Below are 22,147 nucleotides of genomic sequence, written 5' to 3' on the forward strand. Positions count from 1 at the left end.
ATGTTTACATGTAACATAGATGTGTCCGATCGCTTTGTGATAATGATGGCTTAACTGAGTTTATCAATTAGTTTATGGAACGAAATTTCCTAAATCCTGGAAATCAATACACGCTTTACAGGTTATCAATATGATCATCTGGCGCCTCCTGCCGGCCTCAGATGGGACTGTTTGTTTGTAGATTTAAATGAAAAATAGTTCCCACTTTGTACTTCAAAGTAGTAACATTAGTAGTTAGTAGTAACATGTAAAATGCTCTGTTTCAAAGAAAAATCATGGTTTCAAAACTTTACTTTAACTTTAAATACCGAATGACCCATATCAGAATAATGTATGCTATGTTAATGAATTGTACAGTAATTAGTAGAATTACATCTCTTTAATGGTGGAGCTGAGCTGGTAAAGGTGAAGCGAATTTAAATGACTTTCTACACTGCTGGTTAGCTTGTGAATTTCCGCAGAAATTAATACAAGTCTCATCTTAATCTATGATGATATGATTTGTGATTTTGATTAACTTTAATCTCCAAAGATACTAAAAGTTATTGTCAAATTAAATTGAGTAAAGAGTGAAATTTTTACCTCTAAATTGTAGGGAAGTAGAAGCAGCAGGAAAGTAAAGTACAGCTGAAGTATCTGTAAATGTACTTAAATGTTACTTGAGTAAATACTTGGCTACTTTTCAGCATTGGGAAGAAGTATTCAGTTCATTTTTTTATTTTTTTTATGTATTATACCACACTAAATACTCAAATAAATTAAAAGTCCTGCAATAAACATTTTCACTCAAGTACATACGTGTTATTGTGACTCATATCCTTACTGAACAAACACTTCCAGTTGAGTAAAAAGTGAGTAATTGTTGGCTTTTTGAACAAGCAAATACTAGTGTTTAAAACAGCGCCTGAAGATAAAAGTGATCCCTCAAACAAATGACACATAAAAGAGACATTCTGCAGTCATGTTCTTTATTTGAATAAATAATAATAATTAAAAAAAAAAACAGATCAGTCACATCTTGAAAAAAGTAATAAGAAACCTACATTTATCACACCTTCAAATCCATAACATTAAATCAGGGGCTCCAGATTTGGTGCCAATGATATAACCTGTTCAGGGATTGACAGGTGGAGTCGGTTTCATTTACACCTCTGACATCCAGTGTACCATGTTTACTTTACTATTGAATTCTGTGGTGTCCTCATAAAATAAATCATTACACCGTAAGGAGAATCTTCTACAAGTGGTTCAAATTTTAAATTACTTTCAGTTTGTCCAGGACTGTCCGCCCCTGCAAACTCAGGCCAAAACCAGATAGTTTGATGCTAAAAGAAGTCTCAAACAACCCCAACATTTCATCACAGGATCTGCAGGTAACTCTTTCAGCTGTTGGTATTAAAGTGCATAATGCAGAGCATTAAATTTGACCTACATAAGAGGCTGCCAGGAAAAAACCTTTGCTCTCCAAAAACAACATTACAGAAGAACTCCAGTGTGCCGGTGAACATTCAGGCAAAAAATACCAGGCCTTTTTGAAAATGTGCTCTGGATGGGTCGATCAAAGATAAAGCTGTTTGGCCGCAGTAACAGTAGACACAAGTTTGGTGCAGACCAGTAACAGCTTTTCATGAGCGGGACCTCGTGTTGTGGTTGCTGTGTGGCCTCAGGGACTGGGCAGCTTGCAGTCACTGATTCAACCATTAATTCTGCACCATATCAAAGAGAGCTTGAAGCCACCTGTGTGAAAGTTGAAGGTTCACTGAAAGTTTACCTTTCAAAAGGATAAACACACAGGAAATCCACTGAGAATCAAATATTTGTTTGTCCAGATATTATAAAAGCCAACAATTTCCAATGGATGTACTTGTGGTTTTTTTTTTAACATGACTGTAAGTATGACATCATATTGGTGGGTTGAACCATGCCACCACCCTTACTGATGCATTAATATGAAAACACTCTTTTATAATTGACAAAGCCATTTTAGGTGAAGCTAATTCTTAAAAAATGGAATCTAATAGATTTCAAAGCAGATTTGTTTTGTGTGTGACATTTTGATCTGTAAAGTAACCAATAACTATCCTGGTTAAATAAATGTAGTGGAGAAAAAGTACAATATTTTTCTTTGAACGCATAAAGAAGCATGACATAGAAGCACTCAACGGAAAGTACAGGAATATTAAGTTACTTTCCACCACTGCTTTTCACAGGTCAGAGCGATGAAAGAAAATTACAACAATCAGGACATGGGAACATGACAAATATTTATTGTGATTTTTTTGTTTCGTTTATACAAGACGACTCTTCCTCTTGTCAAGCCGTCAGTTTCATGTCTCGAACCTCCTAAAAGAAAGATAATTTAATATGAAGTTAAATAGTTTGAACATTCAAACAGTGTGGAAGAAATGTTCAAAGCATTTACATAAATAAAATCTAAAGACCCTGTAAAAGTCCCCTAGAAGTCCCAGTGAAGTAAACGCGGAAAAGGTATTGGCTGCCAAATGTATCACTTATAAAAAAATACTGACTGTGCATTAAGTGAAATGATATATTTGTTAATACAGATGCATAAATGTGTTTGTATGTTTCTGTTCTGAATGTAACTGGTTGAAGTGGCGCAACTGTTTGAGCTACTTTTTACGTTTTCTATAGGTAGTTTAGTGCAATGGTTCCCAACTTGGGGGTTAGGCCCCCCCTGATCGATGCTCCAGCACAGTCTTATATACAAAGAGCTCCTTGGACTTCATAGCTTGGTTTTGGTCCTGACATGCAGTGTGACTTTCTAAACTATATCCAATCTATTGGCTTTGCCACAGGCTGATAAAGAAAACAAGATGCATTTGTCTACAGTTTGAAGTGTCGGGGTCTGGTATGTGAATGTCATGTCTTCTGCACTGTGATTAAAAATCATTTCTTGACGAACATCAGTGTGTTAAACAAAGGTCACAGCAACCCGGCCAATAGTTGATGAGAAATTTCAGTACAAATCAACCCAATAGTGGCGCCAGTGGATCACCAATGTTAGCAGGATGCATTGTGTGGGCACAATGGACTTCTGGGCCAAAATATGTGCCAGTCCATGCACAAGTAGTCATTTAGCAGATTATTCAAAGCTCTGTTGAAACATCCTACTTGATAAGTGAAAACCTTAATGCTCAAGACAGCCTGTTTGACTGGTGTTATTTATACAGGACTACATCTATAATTACAGTTCAGAATATCATTTTGTGAAGAAAAAAACCAATTAAAAATACTGACAGTAGCACATGTGGCTTGTGATAAAAAAAAAAAATAGCAAATTTATCTATTTGAAACTACATCTACATCACAATAAAGTGGGTCTGGATATTTTCTGAAACCACTGTATTCTTTTCTGGATATTGAAGTTTTGTTTCCTTTTAATACACCCATTTCTTTCTTTTTTTTTTCCATGTTTATTCCACACACATCACCTGATGATCTGTAGGCATCCGTACATACCCCAAAGTGTTCCCAGCTTTTGATCTCATTGTAGAGGGCGTCTCCGGGACATGAAGTGTTCACCACCTGTCTGTGCCCCTGCAGGGTGAAGGTGTTTATCAGTCTGCCTCCACCGACAGCGCAGGCCGCCAGCTGATCTCTCACCAGCCCCATGGAGTGCTGAGAGGGCAGACTGCGGGCGTAGTCTCCGATGAAGGACACGCCGTAGCCTATGGAGTTGTGCCCGAGGGTGTGGGCCCCTTGCCAGTGCCATCCTCGACCCATGTAGATGTACCCGTCAGAGCCTGCGACAAAGCTTTAGGAGCACAGAGGATGTTAGATGTTGTAAGCAAAGATTTCACACATGCCTTTATCTAGTGCTCTAACCTGTAGCCTATGTCATCCCAGCCTCTGTCCTCTTGGTGGAAGCGCTGCATGGAGCGCATGTCTGTGGCGCACTGCTGGAAGGTCAGACAGGGCTGGCTCGGTGTGTGAGTGTGGTGGATGTACATGAAGGAGAGAGGCAGGGACAGGTTGGTGGGGGTTCCTCTGTACAGCTCTGCACCCCACATACACCGAGGAATGATGGGTGGACAATCTGAAACACATAATAAAGTTCAACCTCATGATATGCAATCAGAAGGAAGTTGTGAATTTTCCCATTTCCTCTTTGGTTTGGTGTGATGCTCACCAATGTACATATGGACGAACTCTTTCATCGCCTCCCTCACCACAGACATCAGCTGTTTCTTCTCCTTTGCCTCCATCTTTGACTGTCCAGTCAGTCTCTGCTGCAGCTCAACTGATTTCACCACCTGTCTGGTCAGCACCGGAGACACGACCAGCCCTTTAAAGTTCTCCCTGCGACGTCGGCTGATGAGGCGCGGGGCCGTGTCTAGTCCGCTGCTCTCCAGCTGGTGGCAATAGTACTCTGTCAGCAGGCCGCTCAGCTTGAGAGGACGTCTGGATGCGTCAGAAACCTCCATCCCCAGTACCACACCGTCCATGCCTCCGTTGACCTGAGCAGTGGTGAGCAGAGAGGGGTCGTCCGAGAGGGTGAAGACTTGAGGAGAGGTTATGCTGTCCCAGCAGCCGTCACGTCCGAGACGCCTTGTGGGATTTGAGCCGTGTCTGAGAGAAAGGCCAAGATCCTTGGCCAGGGTGAGCTGGTACAGGCCTCGAGCCTTGGAGAGGAAACCAGCCTCGATGCCCAGGAGGAGCGGTGTGAGGGCGACAGTGGTCCCATCAGCGGTCAGAACTACTCCCTCTTCTCTGCCATCTTCTGTCACCCTGTGATGCACAGCCTTTCTAATGTAATCTGAAAGGTTGGCATCTAAGTCAGGACTGCTGGAGTCCACATCTCCAAGGAAGTGGTGAATGAATGCATCATTAAGGCCAGCTGCCCTGCGCAGCCTCTTCAACACAGCTGGTGGCTCAGACCCAGACTCCTCATCTTCCACCTGCTTCACTGCTTTGATGAAGTCTTCCATGTGCCAGAAAAATGATGCTAGAGACAAAAAACATTAAGTGTTTGTCATTCAGAGGAACACAACCTTATCTTTTTTCATGGGTTCATGTCCTTACACATACACTAATGTCATTGGCAGAGTAGTAAAGAGGGAAAATGGTGGAAGTCGGTATGCAGAGCCCTCAAAAAAACTATTACCATTACAATTACTGTTGGCTGAGGAAAGATGAGGCAATACATATTGTTAGCAGTGTTTCCTAATAGTTCAGTATTAAGTCGCTAACCAGCGAATGTTACAACAGTCAGCTGGTGATTCTGCTACAGAGGACCATCCTGTGTTACCGATGTAAATGAACTTTTACCAGCATCAGAACAGATTCGTAGTTATAGTCGTTGCTTCCTGTATTTAGACCAGTCAGTTTGAGAATAATACATTTTAATGCTGTGTTTTCAGATTTAATACCTGGGCTAGTTCCATTCTGCTATTTCTGTGATGCAACAGATCAAAATTCATTGAAATTAGTTCACCTTATTTCTGCAAAGAAAACATGATTTCAATGAAGATTCAGAGAACTTTGTCTTGTGCTAACAAAGACCTGAAAAACCAGCAGCAGCATGTTCTAAAACTTTGCATTATATGACACAATCGCATTGTGTTGAGAAGAAAACAGATGAAATATGCTGAGATTTCAAGTTGGTGCAGATTCTGCATAAATGCTTTATTAACAATTCACTTTTGTGGCCTGATAGTTCAAATGGGATGGAAGCCCATAGAGGCTGCATATTTTTGTGCTTTTGTCACAACAAAAGATTTGATGTATTCACATACAGCAGATTTCATTTCAGCTGCATCGGGTCCTACATGAATACAAATAGCAGAAAAATGCAAAATCACAACGATCTTCTTCAGATTAGTCTGAGCAATAAACCAACAGAAACCAAAGTCAACATCTGAATACATGTGTTAATGTTACATAAAACACACAAAACTGGTGAAAACATAAACATAATGTTATTACCTTCTGCATACGTGCTGACCAGCAGCACCAGAAGCATCAGGGTCCATTTCCAGCAGCTTTTGTCCATCCTGAGCTGTGAGCACCTTCAGCTCCAAGCCTCAAATATGTGCACCTTGTTGTCTCTCTCTCATTTATAGAAGTCCACAGAGTAGGTGGGTGGTTATGTAACGGCTGTACACGTGCTGTAGATATGTTTAATCAGGAGGTGGGGCTGCCTGGGTTTAATGGGAAACTGGCATCTGTAATGGGACCAGTGCTTGTCCTTACCGGTCAAGGTCTTTCCATGAACAACGCACGACATCGATGTGACCAACTTGGACATTTTCGAGAAAGTCACAAGTTCTGAAATTAACCTGGCTACTGATTGTGAAAGAAAACATTCTGGGAATAATATCGTCCCGCAGCAAAATGTTCACTAATGTACAAATTATTGGGAGTCCTCTCTGTGGCAATAAGCAGCTTCGTGGTAATGTTCAGAAAAGTCAGGCTGTAAAACTGAGGAAGTCCCAAAACCATGAATCACATGTGTTCTCTGTGGCAGCAACAGAAATATACTGTAGCTGCATAACACACAGATATTGCTGAAATGTATATTGCACAAATGCACATGTGTGCATAAACTGGAGACCAAACGACCCAGAGCAGTTCTTACATGGTGACAAGAACAGGAAGTGGATGTAGTTCATGGCTGATCTGGAAAATACAATGCAGAAGATCTGGGCTGCACATAAAGGTCAAACATATAATTACTGTTACTTTGACAATATACGCATTTTAGAAAGAGGAACAAGAAAGATAAGTGGCTGTTCTTGAGACTGAATTGAAAACACAAAATAAATGTATGTGATATTTAAGGGTGAGGTGCTTATAATCACGTCACAAAACGAAAGGTGATTTACTGACCTGTCAAACATAGATAAAACTAATAACAATGATAACTGCTTCATTGGCCTGGTTGCTGGGCCGGAGCCACGATGAGTGTTGTAAGATTCAACTGTGATGTTCTTGCCATGATGAGACAAATGCGTGCCAAGACGCTGGTCTGTAAATCTGATTAATTTGGACCAAAAACAACGAGGGTTGTCAGATGCTTGTATGGTTAAATACCAAATGAAAAGTAACATGTAAAGTACAAGTGAGGAAAGAAAAGTAAGAGTATGTTGTGTCTGTAGGCTCCGACACGAGGTGGCCGCATGCAATTTAAATGCTGGTAAAGTAACTCAATACAGAGGAGGAAGAAGATGAAGAGTTATTTGAGGTTTATATGATATTAACTCTACACCATATCTAGGAATACATGTTCATTTTTGTTGGACACTTGGACATGTTGGAAAAGAGGAAAATGAGGTTGCAGATCAGCTTGCTAAAAGTGCATTAAATAAAAAAATCATTGTGATGTTTTTGTTTTGGGAGATCAGAAGGAAAATCAGTAATTCATCGCATCCTGGCAGGAAATCTGGATTAACAACAGATTAACATCTAATAGAGCTACATTTTTGTTTTCTTGGTTAAGGTTAGGCTATAGAGGACGCAATGCTACTTTGTGCACCATGAAAAAGACCATGTCAGATAACTGTGAGAAAAGCAAGTAAAGTAAAGCGATAGATATTGGAAGAGAAGTGGACCATCAGAGGTCTGTGAGAGTCTGCAGACAAACAGTTACATGTTTAATGTCCTTTATTTCAATGTTTAAACCAAACAAGTTTAATATCCAGACTCCAACTCGTGAAAGCCAGGGTGCCATACTATATCCGGTACAGTAGGGGGCGACATGCACCTTTAACGTTGGTTTGTTACCAAAGAAGAAGAAAAACGAGGAAGCGACAGAAGAAGAAAATAAGCTGCAGCTTCTCGAGCTCCACCGAGGTTTGTTTATTAGTCACGATTTCACTTAGTAATCAGGAAAATCGATAACTAACGTCATCTACTCTGCATTTGTCAAAGCATATGTTTCCACTGCTGGTGTTGCTCGCGTACACTTCTCTTTACAGGAAGTACCGGCTAACGCGTGTAGCTTTTAGCCCGCAGCTGATCAGCTGATTGTTGTTGTTTTTTTAAACACTGGTTCAGCAGGTTAAAGCTTTCAGACGGTGTGAGGTGGGTCTTTCTTTCTTTTTTTTTTAACGAAATGACGCTTTTAATCACTAATATATTAGTTGTGACGTTGACAAAAACAGCTCCGTGGAGCCTGTCGATCACAAGTGGCCACAAATTAGTTCCTATTATATGAGTGTCACGTGTCTACTGTACGAAAGCTGAGGAAGCTTGTTGTGTTTTTGTTTTGTCGTTTCTGCTTCATTGGAGTCACAGAGCTGAACGCTGTGAATTTGGGGATTTCATACATGCAGCATTAATACTTCTGGCTACATTTGATTATTGAGGGCAGCTGGAAATGAATGAGCTGGGCTCCCATTTGAAATGATTTTACAGGTGTTGAGACTACAGGAAACGGGAATTTGATCTAGAACTTTTTTTTTTTTTTTTCCCAAACAGTTAAACTGCTGTGTTTACATTCATCCCGCTATGATTTGTTATGGCAGAAGCATCTGATGTTCACTTTTAGTTCATTGGTTCCCCTGTTTACTCATTTAAAGACTCATATTGTGCTCATTCATATTTTTTTTCTTAACTGGAGTAATTTTGCATGATTCATAGTTCATAAACCTCCTTGTGTGATACTAAGCCCTTCATGCAGCCCCTCAGTTCATCCTCCGTCTGAAACAAGATGTTTTAGCTCCTGTCTCTCCCCCGAGAGACCTCCTGATCCGGAGGAATTACTGTTACATACGTTTACTTCATTATTTGAAACTTTAATATGAACATCCAACATTATATCATTATACTTAAGACAGAAAATACAGAAAAGGGTAACATGTCCTTTTAGGTAATTATTTGTTTAATCACTACTTTTGGCTAAATATTCAAGACTATTTAACTTATTTACTGTCTGCAACGATAGCTAATGACACTAATTAGATCTCAGTGATCAGTAGACACAAACCTGTGACTGTCACTGCCCTCCCAACAGAAAATGGACACACGATTCACTCGAGGGAAATCCAACATCTTGGAGCGACCCCTGACCCGACCCAAGACGGAAGTCAGTGTGAGCGCGTTTGCCCTGCTGTTCTCAGAGATGGTCCAGTACTGCCAGAGCCGCGTCTACTCGGTGACCGAGCTGCAGACGCGTTTGGCCGACATGGGCCACAGCGTGGGAGCCAGCATGCTGGATGTGCTGGTCCTGAGAGAGAAGAACGGGAAGAGGGAGACCAAAGTGCTCAACATGCTGCTTTTCATCAAGGTAATCAAATGGAAAATCGTTGCAGGATGGATTAATTTCTTCATTTCTTGTCGTTTTAACTCTAACACACGTCTGTCCTGTAGGTTAATGTGTGGAAGTCTTTGTTTGGTAAGGAGGCTGACAAGCTGGAGCAGGCCAACGACGATGACAAGACATATTACATCATAGAGAAAGAGCCGCTTATCAACGCCTACATCTCAGTACCCAAGGAGAACAGCAGCCTGAACTGCGCTGCCTTCACCGCGGGCATCGTGGAGGCCGTCCTCACGCACAGCGGCTTCACGGCTAAGGTTACTGCTCACTGGCACAAGGGAACCACACTGATGATAAAGTTTAATGAGTCAGTTATAGCTAGAGACAAGGCATTGGACAGCAGATAGGAAAGAACGGAGAGAGTGAGTTGTATTGTAAATCAATCCTGGATGAGGATAAATCATCCAGGTCTAGGATAGTGATTGTTCCTGAAATGTGGGGCGGTTTAGGGATGATGAATATATGACTGCGCTGCACTAAGCCACGTGTAGAGCAGGAAAGATGCAGCTAGTTGGTTTCGTGGATCATCTCTCTCATGTTGTACCTCATGAAGTATTCTGTCACATATTTATATCATAGACAGTTTTGTTTATTTCATTAGAACTACATTTCTCATTTTCAAACCCGATTGTCCACCATATTTTAACTTAATAGCTTTGATTCAATAACGACCTTTTGGGCTCTGGGAAATCACAATGACCCTTTTACACAAATCTTAGACTGTTTATAGACTAAATTATGAATCTGTTCATAACAAATAATCTGAATAATTTCAAATTAAGACATACCTGGTTTCTATAATGGTAATAAAAAGTATTGTCCCGGTACTTTTATTTGACACAGAGCGGTCCAGACCAGTGTTGGCAAGGTTACTTCTAAAATGTAACGGGTTACAAATCACTAGTTATCTTGTTAAAAATTTAATTTAAGTATTTTTATTACTTTATCACAATAATTTATTACATTTGTTTACTTTTCTAACAAATGTTTTAAACTGAGCAATAAAGCTGAAAAGTCCTTTAACAATAAAAGGGAAGTAGGCAGTGTAAACATCAAAACAGAATTCAATACAGATTAATGTCCAACATTGATTAAAAGTTTTTCAATATAACTTGAATTAAGATTGAAATATTCCTGTAAATTGCATGCATGTAGGTCACAACTGACTGCAGTGAAGGTAAAAATGTTCCCAGAACCACAAACCAAGTCTACATTCAGGTCGACTTCCTGCTAAGTGATATTAAAACCGTCTACAAGGCTGTTCACTGCTCAGGTTGTAGACACGGGTCCTGAATAACCCGTTTTAAACATCTCTCCTTTTTGTTCTGTGACATGACCAACTGCCTCGGCGTGATTGTTTGAAGCAACGCGCATTGATTTGACTGGCAAACAAGAGGCGGTGAGAAGTCGAACAAGAGAACCAATCAAAACCAAGACTCAAAATTTTAGATCATACTGCCAAATGAATGGAGCCTGTCCTGACAAACAGAAACTGTAATTTGGTTACATATAACTGATTACAAATACATGTATTTTGTATTTAAATTACATGTGACAAGTTAGTCCCCAACACTGGTGCAGACTCATGAGAATATCTCTGTGTTGATTGTAGTTCAATTGCAACTTTCATTTCTGTAATATCTGGCACCTAGTTAACATTCAGGGCATCAAGTTGGTGTCTTTACTATTTGACCTGTTTATCTGACATCATGACAACAGCCCTGCTCAAAATGTGTGCGTGTGTGTATGTGTGTGTGTGTGTGTGTGTGTGTGTAATGTGTTATTATTGACGGCACTGTTTATTAGCCTGTTATCTTCATAAATAAAACTATTGAAATAAAAACCTGTCACAAGTCATTACCTCACAGCACTGCGCTGCACCGCACGGCCTCTTTTGTTTCCTCGGCAGCAAATGAGTCACGTGGTGGAGTCACGTGGTTACCAGGAAGTTACGATGTGTTTACCAGCTGGGGTGCCATCGCAACACTGCGACACCCGTCTCGCGTTTATCCACCATGAAACCCGACACGCCGAATTAACGATGAACCTGCTCCGCGCCGGACCCGTGCGCCGGTAATGTCCGCGCTCCGTCGCTCCGGTGAGACCGCCTCAGCATCACCATGGCTTCTTCAAGTTACACTCAAATCCAAGGCGGCGCCACAGGTTTGTCAATACGCCGTCCCTCCGTCTCTTTCCGCCTCCGCGGCGACATTAAATCGGTGCCATTCTTTCTCCGCTCCATTAAAAAAAAAAAAAAATAATGCACCGATAAGAGAGCATTGATGTCCACGCGCAGTAATCGGACAGCGGTCGTGTTGTGGTGTCCGTGGATGAGGCGGGGTTCAAGCCTATGGGGCAACAAAAGGGCACGTTTCAGATAAAGATACCGCCAGTTCGTTTACCTGAACGACATGCACAGGTGAATACCAGCATAAAGGACCACGACACCGTTTTTATAAATTCCCATTGAGTTTGTTAGAAGAAGGCCTGCTCAAGACTCGACCTTCCTTCCTACTGTCTGAGGTTTCAACCACACAAGCCGCTGTCTATAAAGAATAGAGCCCGAGGTGAAATGTCTGTACAACCACTTTTTTTTTATTTTGAAAATGGCTCGATACTAATTTCCTCTCAAAATATTTGGAAACCCTTTATTTAACTGATTGTTGCTCCTCTGAATGAAAGACACTCGAGAGGATCCAGGTGTATTATGTGAAGTGTGGGATTGGAGAGTGACCCACACCACAGAATCAAATTCTGCAACCTTCTGGCTCTGCTGCTTTGATTTTGACTGATCGGTGCCAAATTAATCAAAGTGCCATTCCTAACCTCTCGAGTGCCTCTTGAACATTTTATTAATTCTGATATCCTATTTAAAAAAATGGCTGACTTTGTTTCCCAGAGAAAGACAGGCTGCTCTCCCCTGTAACCGGCTATGGGTCCCAAGATCCTCTCGGAGGTGGGACCCCCCGTCCCACTGGTCTGGAGGACTCTGTGCTCTGCCGGCAGCAAGAGGAGGAGGAGGAGGAGGAGGCCTTGAGACGGAAACTCAAGTACTTCTTCATGAGCCCTTGTGACAAATATCACGCAAAGGGTCGCAAGCCTTTCAAACTGATCCTGCAGCTGCTCAAAATCATCATCGTGACTGTGCAGGTGGATACAGCTCTCTGCTATGATTTGTCCGTTAAATCCCATGTCAGTGAAGTGTTTAAATCTCTACTACTCTGCTGCTGCCCGACTGTTGAAGCTCATTTGTTTTTGTGCCTGTCAGTTGGTGCTGTTTGGACTGAGCAACCAGATGGTCGTGACATTTAAAGAGGAAAACACGGCGTCGTTCAAACACCTTTTCCTGAAGGATTATCAGGACGACGCTCCCCAGGCTGTCCACACGCAGACGGAGATGTACAACCACATCTACTTCGCCATAGAGCAGGTGGCCTCATGGAGACGCAAAGATTGTCCGGCCGTGCCATGTCTTTCCAGGACTAATGTCCCCTGCTACTGAGAGTAGTTTAGATTAGATCCATGTATTTATTGATATAGAAATACTCCCTGTTTAAGGCCGTTCTGTGTGTTGCTAATATGATAAAAAAATATATATATATATCAGGCTGAAAAAACTTCCATCTTCCAAATCCATCTTTGTTAGAGAAGGATAACACTCAAGGTGCTGGAAAGCTGATTAAATCTTTCGCTTCCAACAGTCAAAGTCTTCATTGTGGCATGAATGCAAAAATAGACTACATTTATTCATAGCTTGAAGGTAAACAAGACTCGTGATGCTCGTTGTTTAGCATTTAGGGCGCTAATTAGCACTAAACACAGAGTACAGCTGAAGGGAAGGTCATTCGTTTTGCAGGTATTGGTAGATATACATATTGTACACATTCAAATTTTGACCTGATAACGTAGCTGATGTCGTAGTTGAATTAAATAAAGGTTAGCAACCGTTACTGTAAATTATCCAGAGTAACAGAGACGGCAGCTCTAGAAAGACACTACTGGGTACCACTAGGTTTACAAGAAGATATTTAAACTATATATACTCCTATATCCTTTTTATGTATTAATTACCCCCCTCCACCTCTCCTTTCCTCGTCAGTACCTGGCTCTCCCTCAGATCTCTCTGGGACGCTATGCATACGTGTTTGACGTGGGCATAAACGGCAGTGCGCTTTCCCTCTGCCAGAGGTACTACCGGAGGGGCACCATCGACCCCGTCAATGACACGTTCGACATCGACCCACATGTCGTCCCCGGTAGGCAGACCTTTTCTTTTTCTCCTCCTCTGTACGTGTTCATTTATTTTGCCCCTGCGTGTTTACCATTTAAATGGGCAGCCTTGTTTTATTCCTCTTGGCCCTTAAAGAAGTGACTGTGTGAGTAAGTCATTGTGTCGCTGCTCCACAAATGTCAAGAGGTGCCCTGCAACTGTGGCCTACTTTCAAATAACTTCTGTCATCAAAAAGATAACATAACAGCCTTCCTTTTTTTCCACATACTTCGGTAGCAACACACTTCTTGGGAAGGGGGTTATTTGCATACACCTGTTGATTTGGCGTGATAACTGTGGTGAAAATAAAGTAAGGCAAATAAAAGCTCCAAAGGGGTAATTTAGATGCTATGAAGAAGTGTAGAAAAGTGGTTTGACATTCATGTGATGAGGATCAGTGTTAAAAAAAAATTACTTCCTCATGTGAGTTTGTTTTTTTTAGTTCCTCTAATGCTATTTTCTTTTTACAGAGTGCATCGGATTGAATCCACTGACTAACACTTTGGCTCCCGGAAACACTGACTATAAGAACTTCACTCTCAAGTTTTCCAAGTTAGTCATCACTTTTGTTCGTTCATCATTAAAAAGCATGATTCCTCATGACTGTTTTAACTCTCTTGTGTCATTTATTTCCTCTCCAGGTTGATCAATGTCACAATTGACTTCCAGCTGAAGGCCATCAACATTCAGACCATCATAAACAATGAAATCCCTGACTGCTACACCTTCGCTATCACAGTGAGCTAGCTCTTCTTTTATTTCTATTTATCGATAGAAATCTGTAATAATTACCACAACGGGGGATAGCAGCTCTCAAACTTTGAGCCAGAAATAAGCTAATGCATTTCTGTAAAAGATGTCACACCATAACATCGCATGGTTAACATGCTTTTTGTTTGTGCTATCAGATCGTCATGGATAACAGGGCGCACAGCGGCAAAGTTAAGATCAGCCTACAGAACCAGGCCTCCATAAAGGAGTGTAAAGACCCCAATGTGTCTGGACATGGTGAGTGACTGGTGGGTGGGTGGGTGAGCTTCACTGGATGGAGTTATTGATGCACCTGCCACCGAGGTTCTTAACTGCCTTTAATCTCCCTAATTTCCCTCCTCCTCTGTCAGCGGAGACCTACACACGGGAGTTCTTTGATGTGGTGGTGGCGACCGTCTGTCTGTTGTCCCTCCTGCTGTGTGGGCGCTCCATCCTCACAGGCATCTTCCTACAGCACGTAAGAAAGTCCACCAGACATGTCTGTATTTCCGTTTCACTAAATTTCCATCTTATGCATTCTCTTTTCTTAATCCGTAATAAGAGTCCCGTGGAATTAAAAATGACTCCATAAGGCTACGTACCTTTAACTGGAAATTTAGGGCACATCTTATAACAAGGGCTTTTATTGTGAAACATTTGCAGGAGCGTGTTGTGAGAAAAAAAAAAATCCGACAGTCATGCTTTAGATGAGTTATCCAGACTGAACAGTTAAAAATAGCGTGATTATGTTGACTATTGAATTAAAGGAATGAAAATAATCATTGTTGACATGTAAACTTGCGAGCACACCGCAGTGGTTACATAACCTTGTAAGTGAGCCACAGCTTAACAGTGCGCACACTTGTGTGTTCGCTGATGTGCACATCACGGTCTGTTTGCAGGATATTTGAACACTTTTATCATTACAACATCGATACAGTATCGATAAGACTACAATAAGGCAACAAGGCAGCAGTCTAAATATGTCCTCATGATGAAGGAAATGTGATGATAGAAGTTCAGGTTTTTGTTTATTCTCATATTAACATGAGGAGATGTCACTGATCTGTTCTACACAGGTTGCCGCGACCAGAACAAAATTCCATAAAATCATATTTAACACTGATAATTTCATGATGGGAACTACACACACCTCCTGAACAAACAGTAGCTTCATAAAAAAAATGGGTCTCCCAGTTTACAGGATCAGAATATCACCTTAAAAGAATAAGACTGGCCTATTTCCATATTTTACCACTATAACAGTACTCCTCATTGATCGCCTCCCATCTCCCCTCGCAGGAGTACGTGCAGTTTTTCAAACACAAACTTGGCCGCAGTGTGAGTTGGGGCGAAAGGATGGAGTTCATCAACGGCTGGTACATTCTGCTCATCATCAGCGACACGTTCACCATCATCGGCAGCTTCATCAAAATTGGGATAGACTCCAAGGTAACGTGACATCATCAGTAAGATTGCTTTTTGAAGAATAGATTTTTAAACTCTGGCCGCTGAACTGTACAAACTTACACAGCTTGTGGTCATTAATGATGTCACCCTCGTGATGCAGAATTTGTCATCATATGACGTGTGCGGGATCCTGCTGGGAACCTCCACTCTGCTGGTGTGGGTGGGAGTCATCCGCTACCTGAGCTTCTTCCAAAATACAATGTATGTGAACCCCTCCCCACACACACACACACACACACACACACACACACACACACACACACACACACACACACACACACACACACACACACACACACACACACCCTACTGTGTCTGTATTTCAATATTTCATTGATTTATTTTTGTGTATTATGCTCTTATTTTGCATATCTCTTGGTTATTCCGTCTGTTACTCTTTATCCCACAGATCTTGATTGTGACTCTTCGAGCTGCTTTTCCGAACGTTATCCGCTTCTGCTGCTGTGTGGCTGCCATCTATTTGGGATACTGCTTCTGTGGATGGATTGTGCTGGGGCCCTATCATGCTAAGGTACTGTACACACACTCTCTCTCCAGTGTCTCTAACCAGGACTGAGCAGGCATGAGTCATTCAGACCAGACGTACATGTCAGAACAGTCTAATTACCATAAAATGTCCCTTAGCATATCATTTCTGTAGTTATGCAGAAGTAATGAGAGGAGAAAATTTACTGTAATTAAATATGAATCATGCCAGTATTCTGTTAGGAGATTTGTTGGCTAAGTGTAATGTGCCCTGGTGGAAAGACAAACTTTACAAGTAACAAGTCATAAAACTTCACATATGCAAACTTCATAGAAAATGAAGATTAGATTAGAAAGAGAAAACCAAACAATGACACGCCACTTCATAATACTGTTTTAAAAGTTAATTATATAAAGCATTATTTTTGCTAACATGGACCCGACGTGTCCAGTTTCGCTCCCTGTCCATGGTGTCCGAGTGCCTGTTTTCGCTGATCAATGGAGACGACATGTTTGTCACGTTCGCCGAGATGGAGCAAAGCGGCACGCTGGTGTGGATCTTCAGCCAGGTCTACCTTTACACCTTCATCTCCCTCTTCATTTACATGGTGCTGTCCCTCTTCATCGCCCTCATCACGGGAGCCTACGACACCATCATGGTACAGTCAATACTTTGGTTTCGTGTTATTATGCTGTTGCTTGTGTGCGTTTTTAGCCACGCTGGTGACGTGGCCCGAGGGGTGGTCGCATCGGTCAAAATATCTCCACAACTTCTCATCAGCCACAGCCGCACTTTGTTTTGTGCTCATTTAGTGTGCTACGTTAAGATGGTGAACAAGGTTAACATTGCACCTGCTTACTTTTCTGCATGGTAGCGTTGTTATTGTGAGCATGTTGGCATGCCACTGTGGAAACCCCTGCTCTGCCTAAGTGCAGCCTCACAGACTTTCTGTAGCATGGGTGTAGACTCTTGTGATAAAACAAATTGCCGTTTTACTTTAAAATCAAAACATTGTTAAGTACAAATTTAGTAAGTCAACCCCAATCGCTAAATGTTATATTTAGGCAAAGAGTAACAAGATGAAAGTTCAAATGGATTGTTGTTATTATTATTTTCTATCCGATGCATACAAGCCCTTGGACATTTAATGTGAGGTGAGCTACAGCAAGCAGGATCCAATTCTCTGTTGTGTGGTTCTCTTCACCTCGTCTGGTGACATTAGGATTTTTAAATTATCCAGTTTTATGTTGTCTTCCGTCAGGCCCAAACGCAGGAGCAGGTACGCATCACAGATCTACACGCCTTCATCGCAGAGTGCATGGACACGCCCAGTTCGGGCAAGTTTCGTGGGCCTGAAGGGTCGTCGTGCTCCTTCTTCTGCTGCTGTGACTCGTAAGTCCGTAGTGGATGCACAAAGGGAGTAAGCAGTGTGTGTGGACTGGCAAGAGATTCTTGATTTTTTTTTTTTATTAATTTTTTTCTTCTCTGTAAAGCACCATATTTCCACTCCAGTGACAGTTGATTGCAATTGCGCTCCTTTTTCCGCTCACTCGGCAGGGACGATGAATGCCTTGAGAGTGAACCGAGTGACCTTGTTCCACTTTGTCCTCTGCTGCCCGTGTTTGAATTTTGCATTTAAATCTGCACTGGAATGAAAGATTGCACTGTACAGTCACACGCCCAGTTACCTGCTTCAGCTTTTATAGTCTATGAATAATTTATCGTCTCTGCCTGAAATGTCAGTTTGTTCGGGCTGTGATGACTAGACGCACAATGCCAGTGAACGCATTCATTGCTGTAGACCTGACACAGCGTTCATTAAGCAAAATGAATGCCAATTTTTGCTTGAATGAGCCACTATGTACAGGGTTGTCATTATAATTTTTTTGTTCACATGACTTCCTGGGTCACAGAGGTTTTGTGCCTCTTGATTATGTAAATATATGTATATCATGTGACTCTTCACAGCATAGGTAAACTAGGCACAAGAGTCAGCCAGGCGAACTGAAAAAACAGTGTCCATTAACCCCTGTACATATGCATTAGTTAACCTTTTCAGTCAAGGCCGTTCCTCCACTCTACTGTTTAATTTGCTTGCTCCTCATCCCCTTTGTTCATGTTCTCCGTTGCTGCAAGGAGGTGATGGTTATTCGAGGAAGGACGAGCCCTGCAGCCAACTATGACTCATCAATATGGATGAACTGTTTCTGCTTTAAGGAGCCAGGTGACTGCACGCACCGGGAGACGGCGTTTTTACCAGTATTGTTATAGAAAGGATTCAAGGATTCAAACAACGTCAAGTGATGTTTAAAGGAAGGTGTTTTGAACCTTTTAGGAGTTGCTCAATGCGGTGCTACCCTGCAAAGGCAAAGAGCAGTAACTACAGAACAAACAAGTACAATTATATGCCTTTTTATGCTGATAATTAAGGATTGTTTCAGCATTTACACTAAAATCGAGAAACACATTTTGACAGAGCACTCCGGGCGACACGCCTACAAACAATTCTTGATTCTTCATTGGCTTTATTTACTATTTTAACCAACACGCTTGTTCAATAATTCATCTTTAATTAAAAAAATATTTAAAATAATATAATATTAGATATAATGACATTTAAACTTAAAGGTAGCTCAAACAAATACAATCGTGTGAGTGCCAGTAGAAGCTGCAGAGACTGCATTTACTGCTAGTTTAACGGGGCTAGTTTTTTAGGTGTTACTTTTTATTTCTCTAAAGTCATTAAACATTTAGCTCATCTTATTTTTGTGGTTTAACACGCTCAATCACGGTGATGGAATATCATTGTGGAATTTTGTATTTCAGGAAACAGTAAAAAGTTAGTGAATTAGCTTAAAGGCTATCTCACCAGCTAGTTTATGGAGCTGGGGCTCAAGTCACTGCAGTTTGGTTTTCACTGCTGTTTTTTTAATCCTTGCGAATTGTTTGTGCTGTTTTTCCTCCCAAAAATTGCAATGTAATTTTTGTAGTACGGAATGACGTTGAACAAATATGCAGTTACTGCATTTTGGCTTCTTAGTGCGGTATCTACGGTACATGCTCAGTTTGTATTTTATATATAAGGTGTCAGACTTGGACCTTCTCAGTGCACTGACACTGAAGCCATGTGTGTAAAAGTAATTTATTTTATCTGTGAATGAGTTAGGGCATCTCTAAAAACTAGCACTTCTCCAGTTAACCTTTTAAGATAACTATTACTTCTATTATAGAAACTTACTGAAGTGGTAATGTCATTCCAGCATACTGTGCAAGGTCATATGAAGGGGACTGTTCAGCGAAACACAGATTTTCACTGTACCAAAACTGTATCCGGATATAAGGGAGCAAAGGGATTTCAGGTGCCGCACAGATATCTGAATGTTTTTTTTAATTTTTTTTTTATTGCACACTGACATGTTTACTTAGATTGATTAATATTGTTTACAATCTCAAAGTTAATTTGCACTTATTTATTTGTACTTAACGAAGATCAATGTGTCGCTTACTTAGATTTTAAATGTGTCACAAAGGAGTCATACAAAGCAAAGCACTTTAAATGTAACGCATCTGTTAGTGTTCTCCTGACACTTCTGGGAAATGGTCTGTAATTGATTTAGATTTAATGGAACAATTACTGCTCGCTGTGTTTGTGTGCTTACATTTTGTATGCTGTCTTAAATATTTTTTACCTCATAATAAGAAGACACAAGTCTTAGCTTAAGGGAGTTGATTGGTTTCTGTATAGAAGGAAATTGTGATGTTTTTTTACCCTCTTTTCTGTGAAGATGCTGCCCTCTGGAAATGCATATCAGCAAAAATAAACAGTAAAGACAGTAAAACTGTGTCATGGTTTGGTCAGTGCTACTTGTCAGTGGTTAAAATCACACTAATTAAATGTTGTTGTTTTTTTAGTCTATATATATATTCAATTTTTTACAAAGGAAATTGCTGTTATCCATGGTATCAACAAAGTAATGGAAAATACAATTGAATGTAACACAAAAACGCTGATGAACTTGTAGTGTGACACCACTAGAGGGTGAGAGCAGGCTCTCTCTGCAGCGACCAGCTGACCAATCACAAGAAATCAATACAATCAGAAGCATAAAATAAATGACAGGAAGCTAAAACACAGACACTTTGAGGAGGAGGAAGGGAGGGGTGAAACATTACCCCTCATTAAAAATAGATAATGCTGAGTAAAGTACTTTACCCTCAAGTCTACCACTATCACAAACTACCTTACATCTAAACACAAGAAAAATGGAAGAAGCAGCTGGCTTGATCTGCTAAAGAAAACGCACATACTGAAGACAAAAATTGGCGAAAATAAGAGAGCATATTGGACACAGATATGTGCATAATCACTCTTCTCAGTGGAGTGGTATAGCTGTCCAATATACTCAGTACCTGCATTCATTATTCACTCAAGGATGCTACCGGGGCTGAGATAAAGCACTTAGAATCAGACTGACAGGAACTGGCCAGCCTGCCCTGGACATCATCAGGTTTCAGGTTAAAGCTAATTAAACAGCCCCACAGAGAAAACAGGCTGTAGGGCATGGCCTTGCAGCTAGCTTTTACAGCGTTAACGGCACTCAAATGGAAACTCACGACTACTTCTTCTTAACTGACTAGAACAACAAAAATGACTGCCTTAAGAATAAATGCCTCCAACAACAAGTTGCAGTTTACATCGTCTGTCCAAACTTGTATAGGTAGGTAGGTAGGTAGGTAGGTATTTACTTTATTAATCCCCGAGGGAAAATTTTTTTTTCACTACAGCAGCATACAGAAGCAATAAGATAATAAAAATAATATAATTATTATCTTATTGCTTCTGTATGCTGCTGTAGTGAAAAAATTTATATATATATATATATGTATAATATATGTCTTAAAGAATTTAAAGTGAGAGTACTTATGTGTGTTCACATTCTTGGTCAAAAAAGCTGATCGACAGTAGACAATGCTTCAAATATATGTTTCTGCAAAGAAGCTACAAATTCTAAAACGCGTTCATCGAGTTCATTCGAGAGTCCAAGTGGACGTTTGTGCCAAATTCTAAGAGATTTCCTTGAGGCGTTTCAGAAACATCATGTTCACAAACATTGGTCGACGTGAGGTCACGGTGACTTTTGACCCCCTCCCCACCCCAAAAAAAAATCTAGTCAGTTCATCCTTGGGACCACGTGAATGTTTGTACCAAGTTTGCAGAAATTCCCGTTCTTGAGATATCACGAGAACAGAATGGATGGACGGACAGACAACCTGAAAACATAATGCCTCCAGCTATGACCATCGCTATCGTGGAGGCATAAAAACCAGAGACTCTGACATCATAGACACGAGTTACAAGTTTCATTATCTGCTTTAACATTGAGATTATCATTTTATTCCGTGAGGAACCGCTATGGCCCACACACTGCTGAAGCACATGCCTAATGTATGATGATGGTTGTTGTCTTTCTTATTCACATGTTGAGCGTAGAAACATCCTGCATGTTAATGATATGCTGTGCTGGTATGATATGTTTTCTTCAGGGTGTCCATGCTGTGCACAGAGAGTGGCAGCTGCACTGACGATTGCTAACCTGTATCTGTCTGGTATTCATTCACACACACACACACACACACCCATTTGTAAGATAATGATATTCACACAATTAGAGTTTCAATGCATGATGATACCGCTTATGCATTTGGAAGTCACTGGGTGTTGAAAGGGGTTTGATTTGTGAATATCTCTGCCAAAAAAAAAAAAAAAAAAAAAAAGAAAATGGCGACAGTGTCTGATGTGATGGGTGTGTCTCTCAGTACCAGCTGCTTTCTTGAGTGGCCTGGTGGAGTAGCAGGAGATTCAGACCTCTGTGCGATCTGACTCCACATG

General features: G+C 41.0%; 3 protein-coding genes across 3 annotated transcripts; 2 read left to right on the forward strand and 1 right to left on the reverse strand.

The window, feature by feature from the left end:
- Positions 1 to 960: 960 nt before the first annotated feature.
- On the reverse strand, positions 961 to 6,517 carry pglyrp6 (peptidoglycan recognition protein 6). Its single transcript, XM_069701157.1, has 5 exons — positions 5,947 to 6,517; positions 4,151 to 4,966; positions 3,847 to 4,057; positions 3,481 to 3,775; positions 961 to 2,343 (listed from the first exon to the last, which is right to left on the reverse strand). Exons 1-5 carry the CDS (start codon positions 6,011 to 6,013, stop codon positions 2,314 to 2,316), a joined length of 1,419 nt encoding a protein of 472 aa, XP_069557258.1. The 5' UTR covers positions 6,014 to 6,517; the 3' UTR covers positions 961 to 2,313.
- Positions 6,518 to 7,759: 1,242 nt separating this feature from the next.
- LOC138622395 (trafficking protein particle complex subunit 5-like) lies at positions 7,760 to 11,123 on the forward strand. The gene is made up of 3 exons (XM_069701158.1): positions 7,760 to 7,812; positions 8,975 to 9,247; positions 9,331 to 11,123. The coding sequence occupies exons 2-3, from the start codon at positions 8,978 to 8,980 to the stop codon at positions 9,625 to 9,627; spliced, it is 567 nt and encodes a 188-aa protein (XP_069557259.1). The 5' UTR covers positions 7,760 to 7,812; positions 8,975 to 8,977; the 3' UTR covers positions 9,628 to 11,123.
- A 102-nt stretch (positions 11,124 to 11,225) lies between these two features.
- On the forward strand, positions 11,226 to 20,099 carry mcoln1b (mucolipin TRP cation channel 1b). The gene is made up of 13 exons (XM_069701159.1): positions 11,226 to 11,443; positions 12,180 to 12,430; positions 12,549 to 12,710; positions 13,380 to 13,536; positions 14,021 to 14,102; positions 14,192 to 14,288; positions 14,459 to 14,558; positions 14,672 to 14,778; positions 15,603 to 15,752; positions 15,871 to 15,975; positions 16,180 to 16,302; positions 16,709 to 16,915; positions 17,519 to 20,099. The coding sequence occupies exons 1-13, from the start codon at positions 11,401 to 11,403 to the stop codon at positions 17,651 to 17,653; spliced, it is 1,719 nt and encodes a 572-aa protein (XP_069557260.1). The 5' UTR covers positions 11,226 to 11,400; the 3' UTR covers positions 17,654 to 20,099.
- Positions 20,100 to 22,147: the final 2,048 nt, after the last annotated feature.

This window comes from Brachyistius frenatus, unplaced genomic scaffold, assembly GCF_029030835.1.
Source record: "Brachyistius frenatus isolate BFR_SWC_R1_liver_20210118 unplaced genomic scaffold, ASM2903083v1 Contig_36, whole genome shotgun sequence".
Lineage (NCBI taxonomy): Eukaryota > Metazoa > Chordata > Actinopteri > Embiotocidae > Brachyistius > Brachyistius frenatus.

Excerpts from the sequence above, each read along its gene's own strand:
- mcoln1b (XM_069701159.1), top strand. The coding sequence starts at position 11,401 with ATGGCTTCTTCAAGTTACACTCAAATCCAAGGCGGCGCCACAG. Across the intron at positions 12,431-12,548 it reads TCATCATCGTGACTGTGCAG|TTGGTGCTGTTTGGACTGAG; the intron begins GTGGATACAGCT and ends TGTGCCTGTCAG. Across the intron at positions 16,303-16,708 it reads TGGGGCCCTATCATGCTAAG|TTTCGCTCCCTGTCCATGGT; the intron begins GTACTGTACACA and ends CGACGTGTCCAG.
- pglyrp6 (XM_069701157.1), bottom strand. The coding sequence starts at position 6,013 with ATGGACAAAAGCTGCTGGAAATGGACCCTGATGCTTCTGGTGCTGCTG. Across the intron at positions 4,058-4,150 it reads GTTCGTCCATATGTACATTG|ATTGTCCACCCATCATTCCT; the intron begins GTGAGCATCACA and ends TATGTGTTTCAG. Across the intron at positions 3,776-3,846 it reads TGGGATGACATAGGCTACAG|CTTTGTCGCAGGCTCTGACG; the intron begins GTTAGAGCACTA and ends GTGCTCCTAAAG.
- LOC138622395 (XM_069701158.1), top strand. The coding sequence starts at position 8,978 with ATGGACACACGATTCACTCGAGGGAAATCCAACATCTTGGAGCGACCC. Across the intron at positions 9,248-9,330 it reads ACATGCTGCTTTTCATCAAG|GTTAATGTGTGGAAGTCTTT; the intron begins GTAATCAAATGG and ends TCTGTCCTGTAG.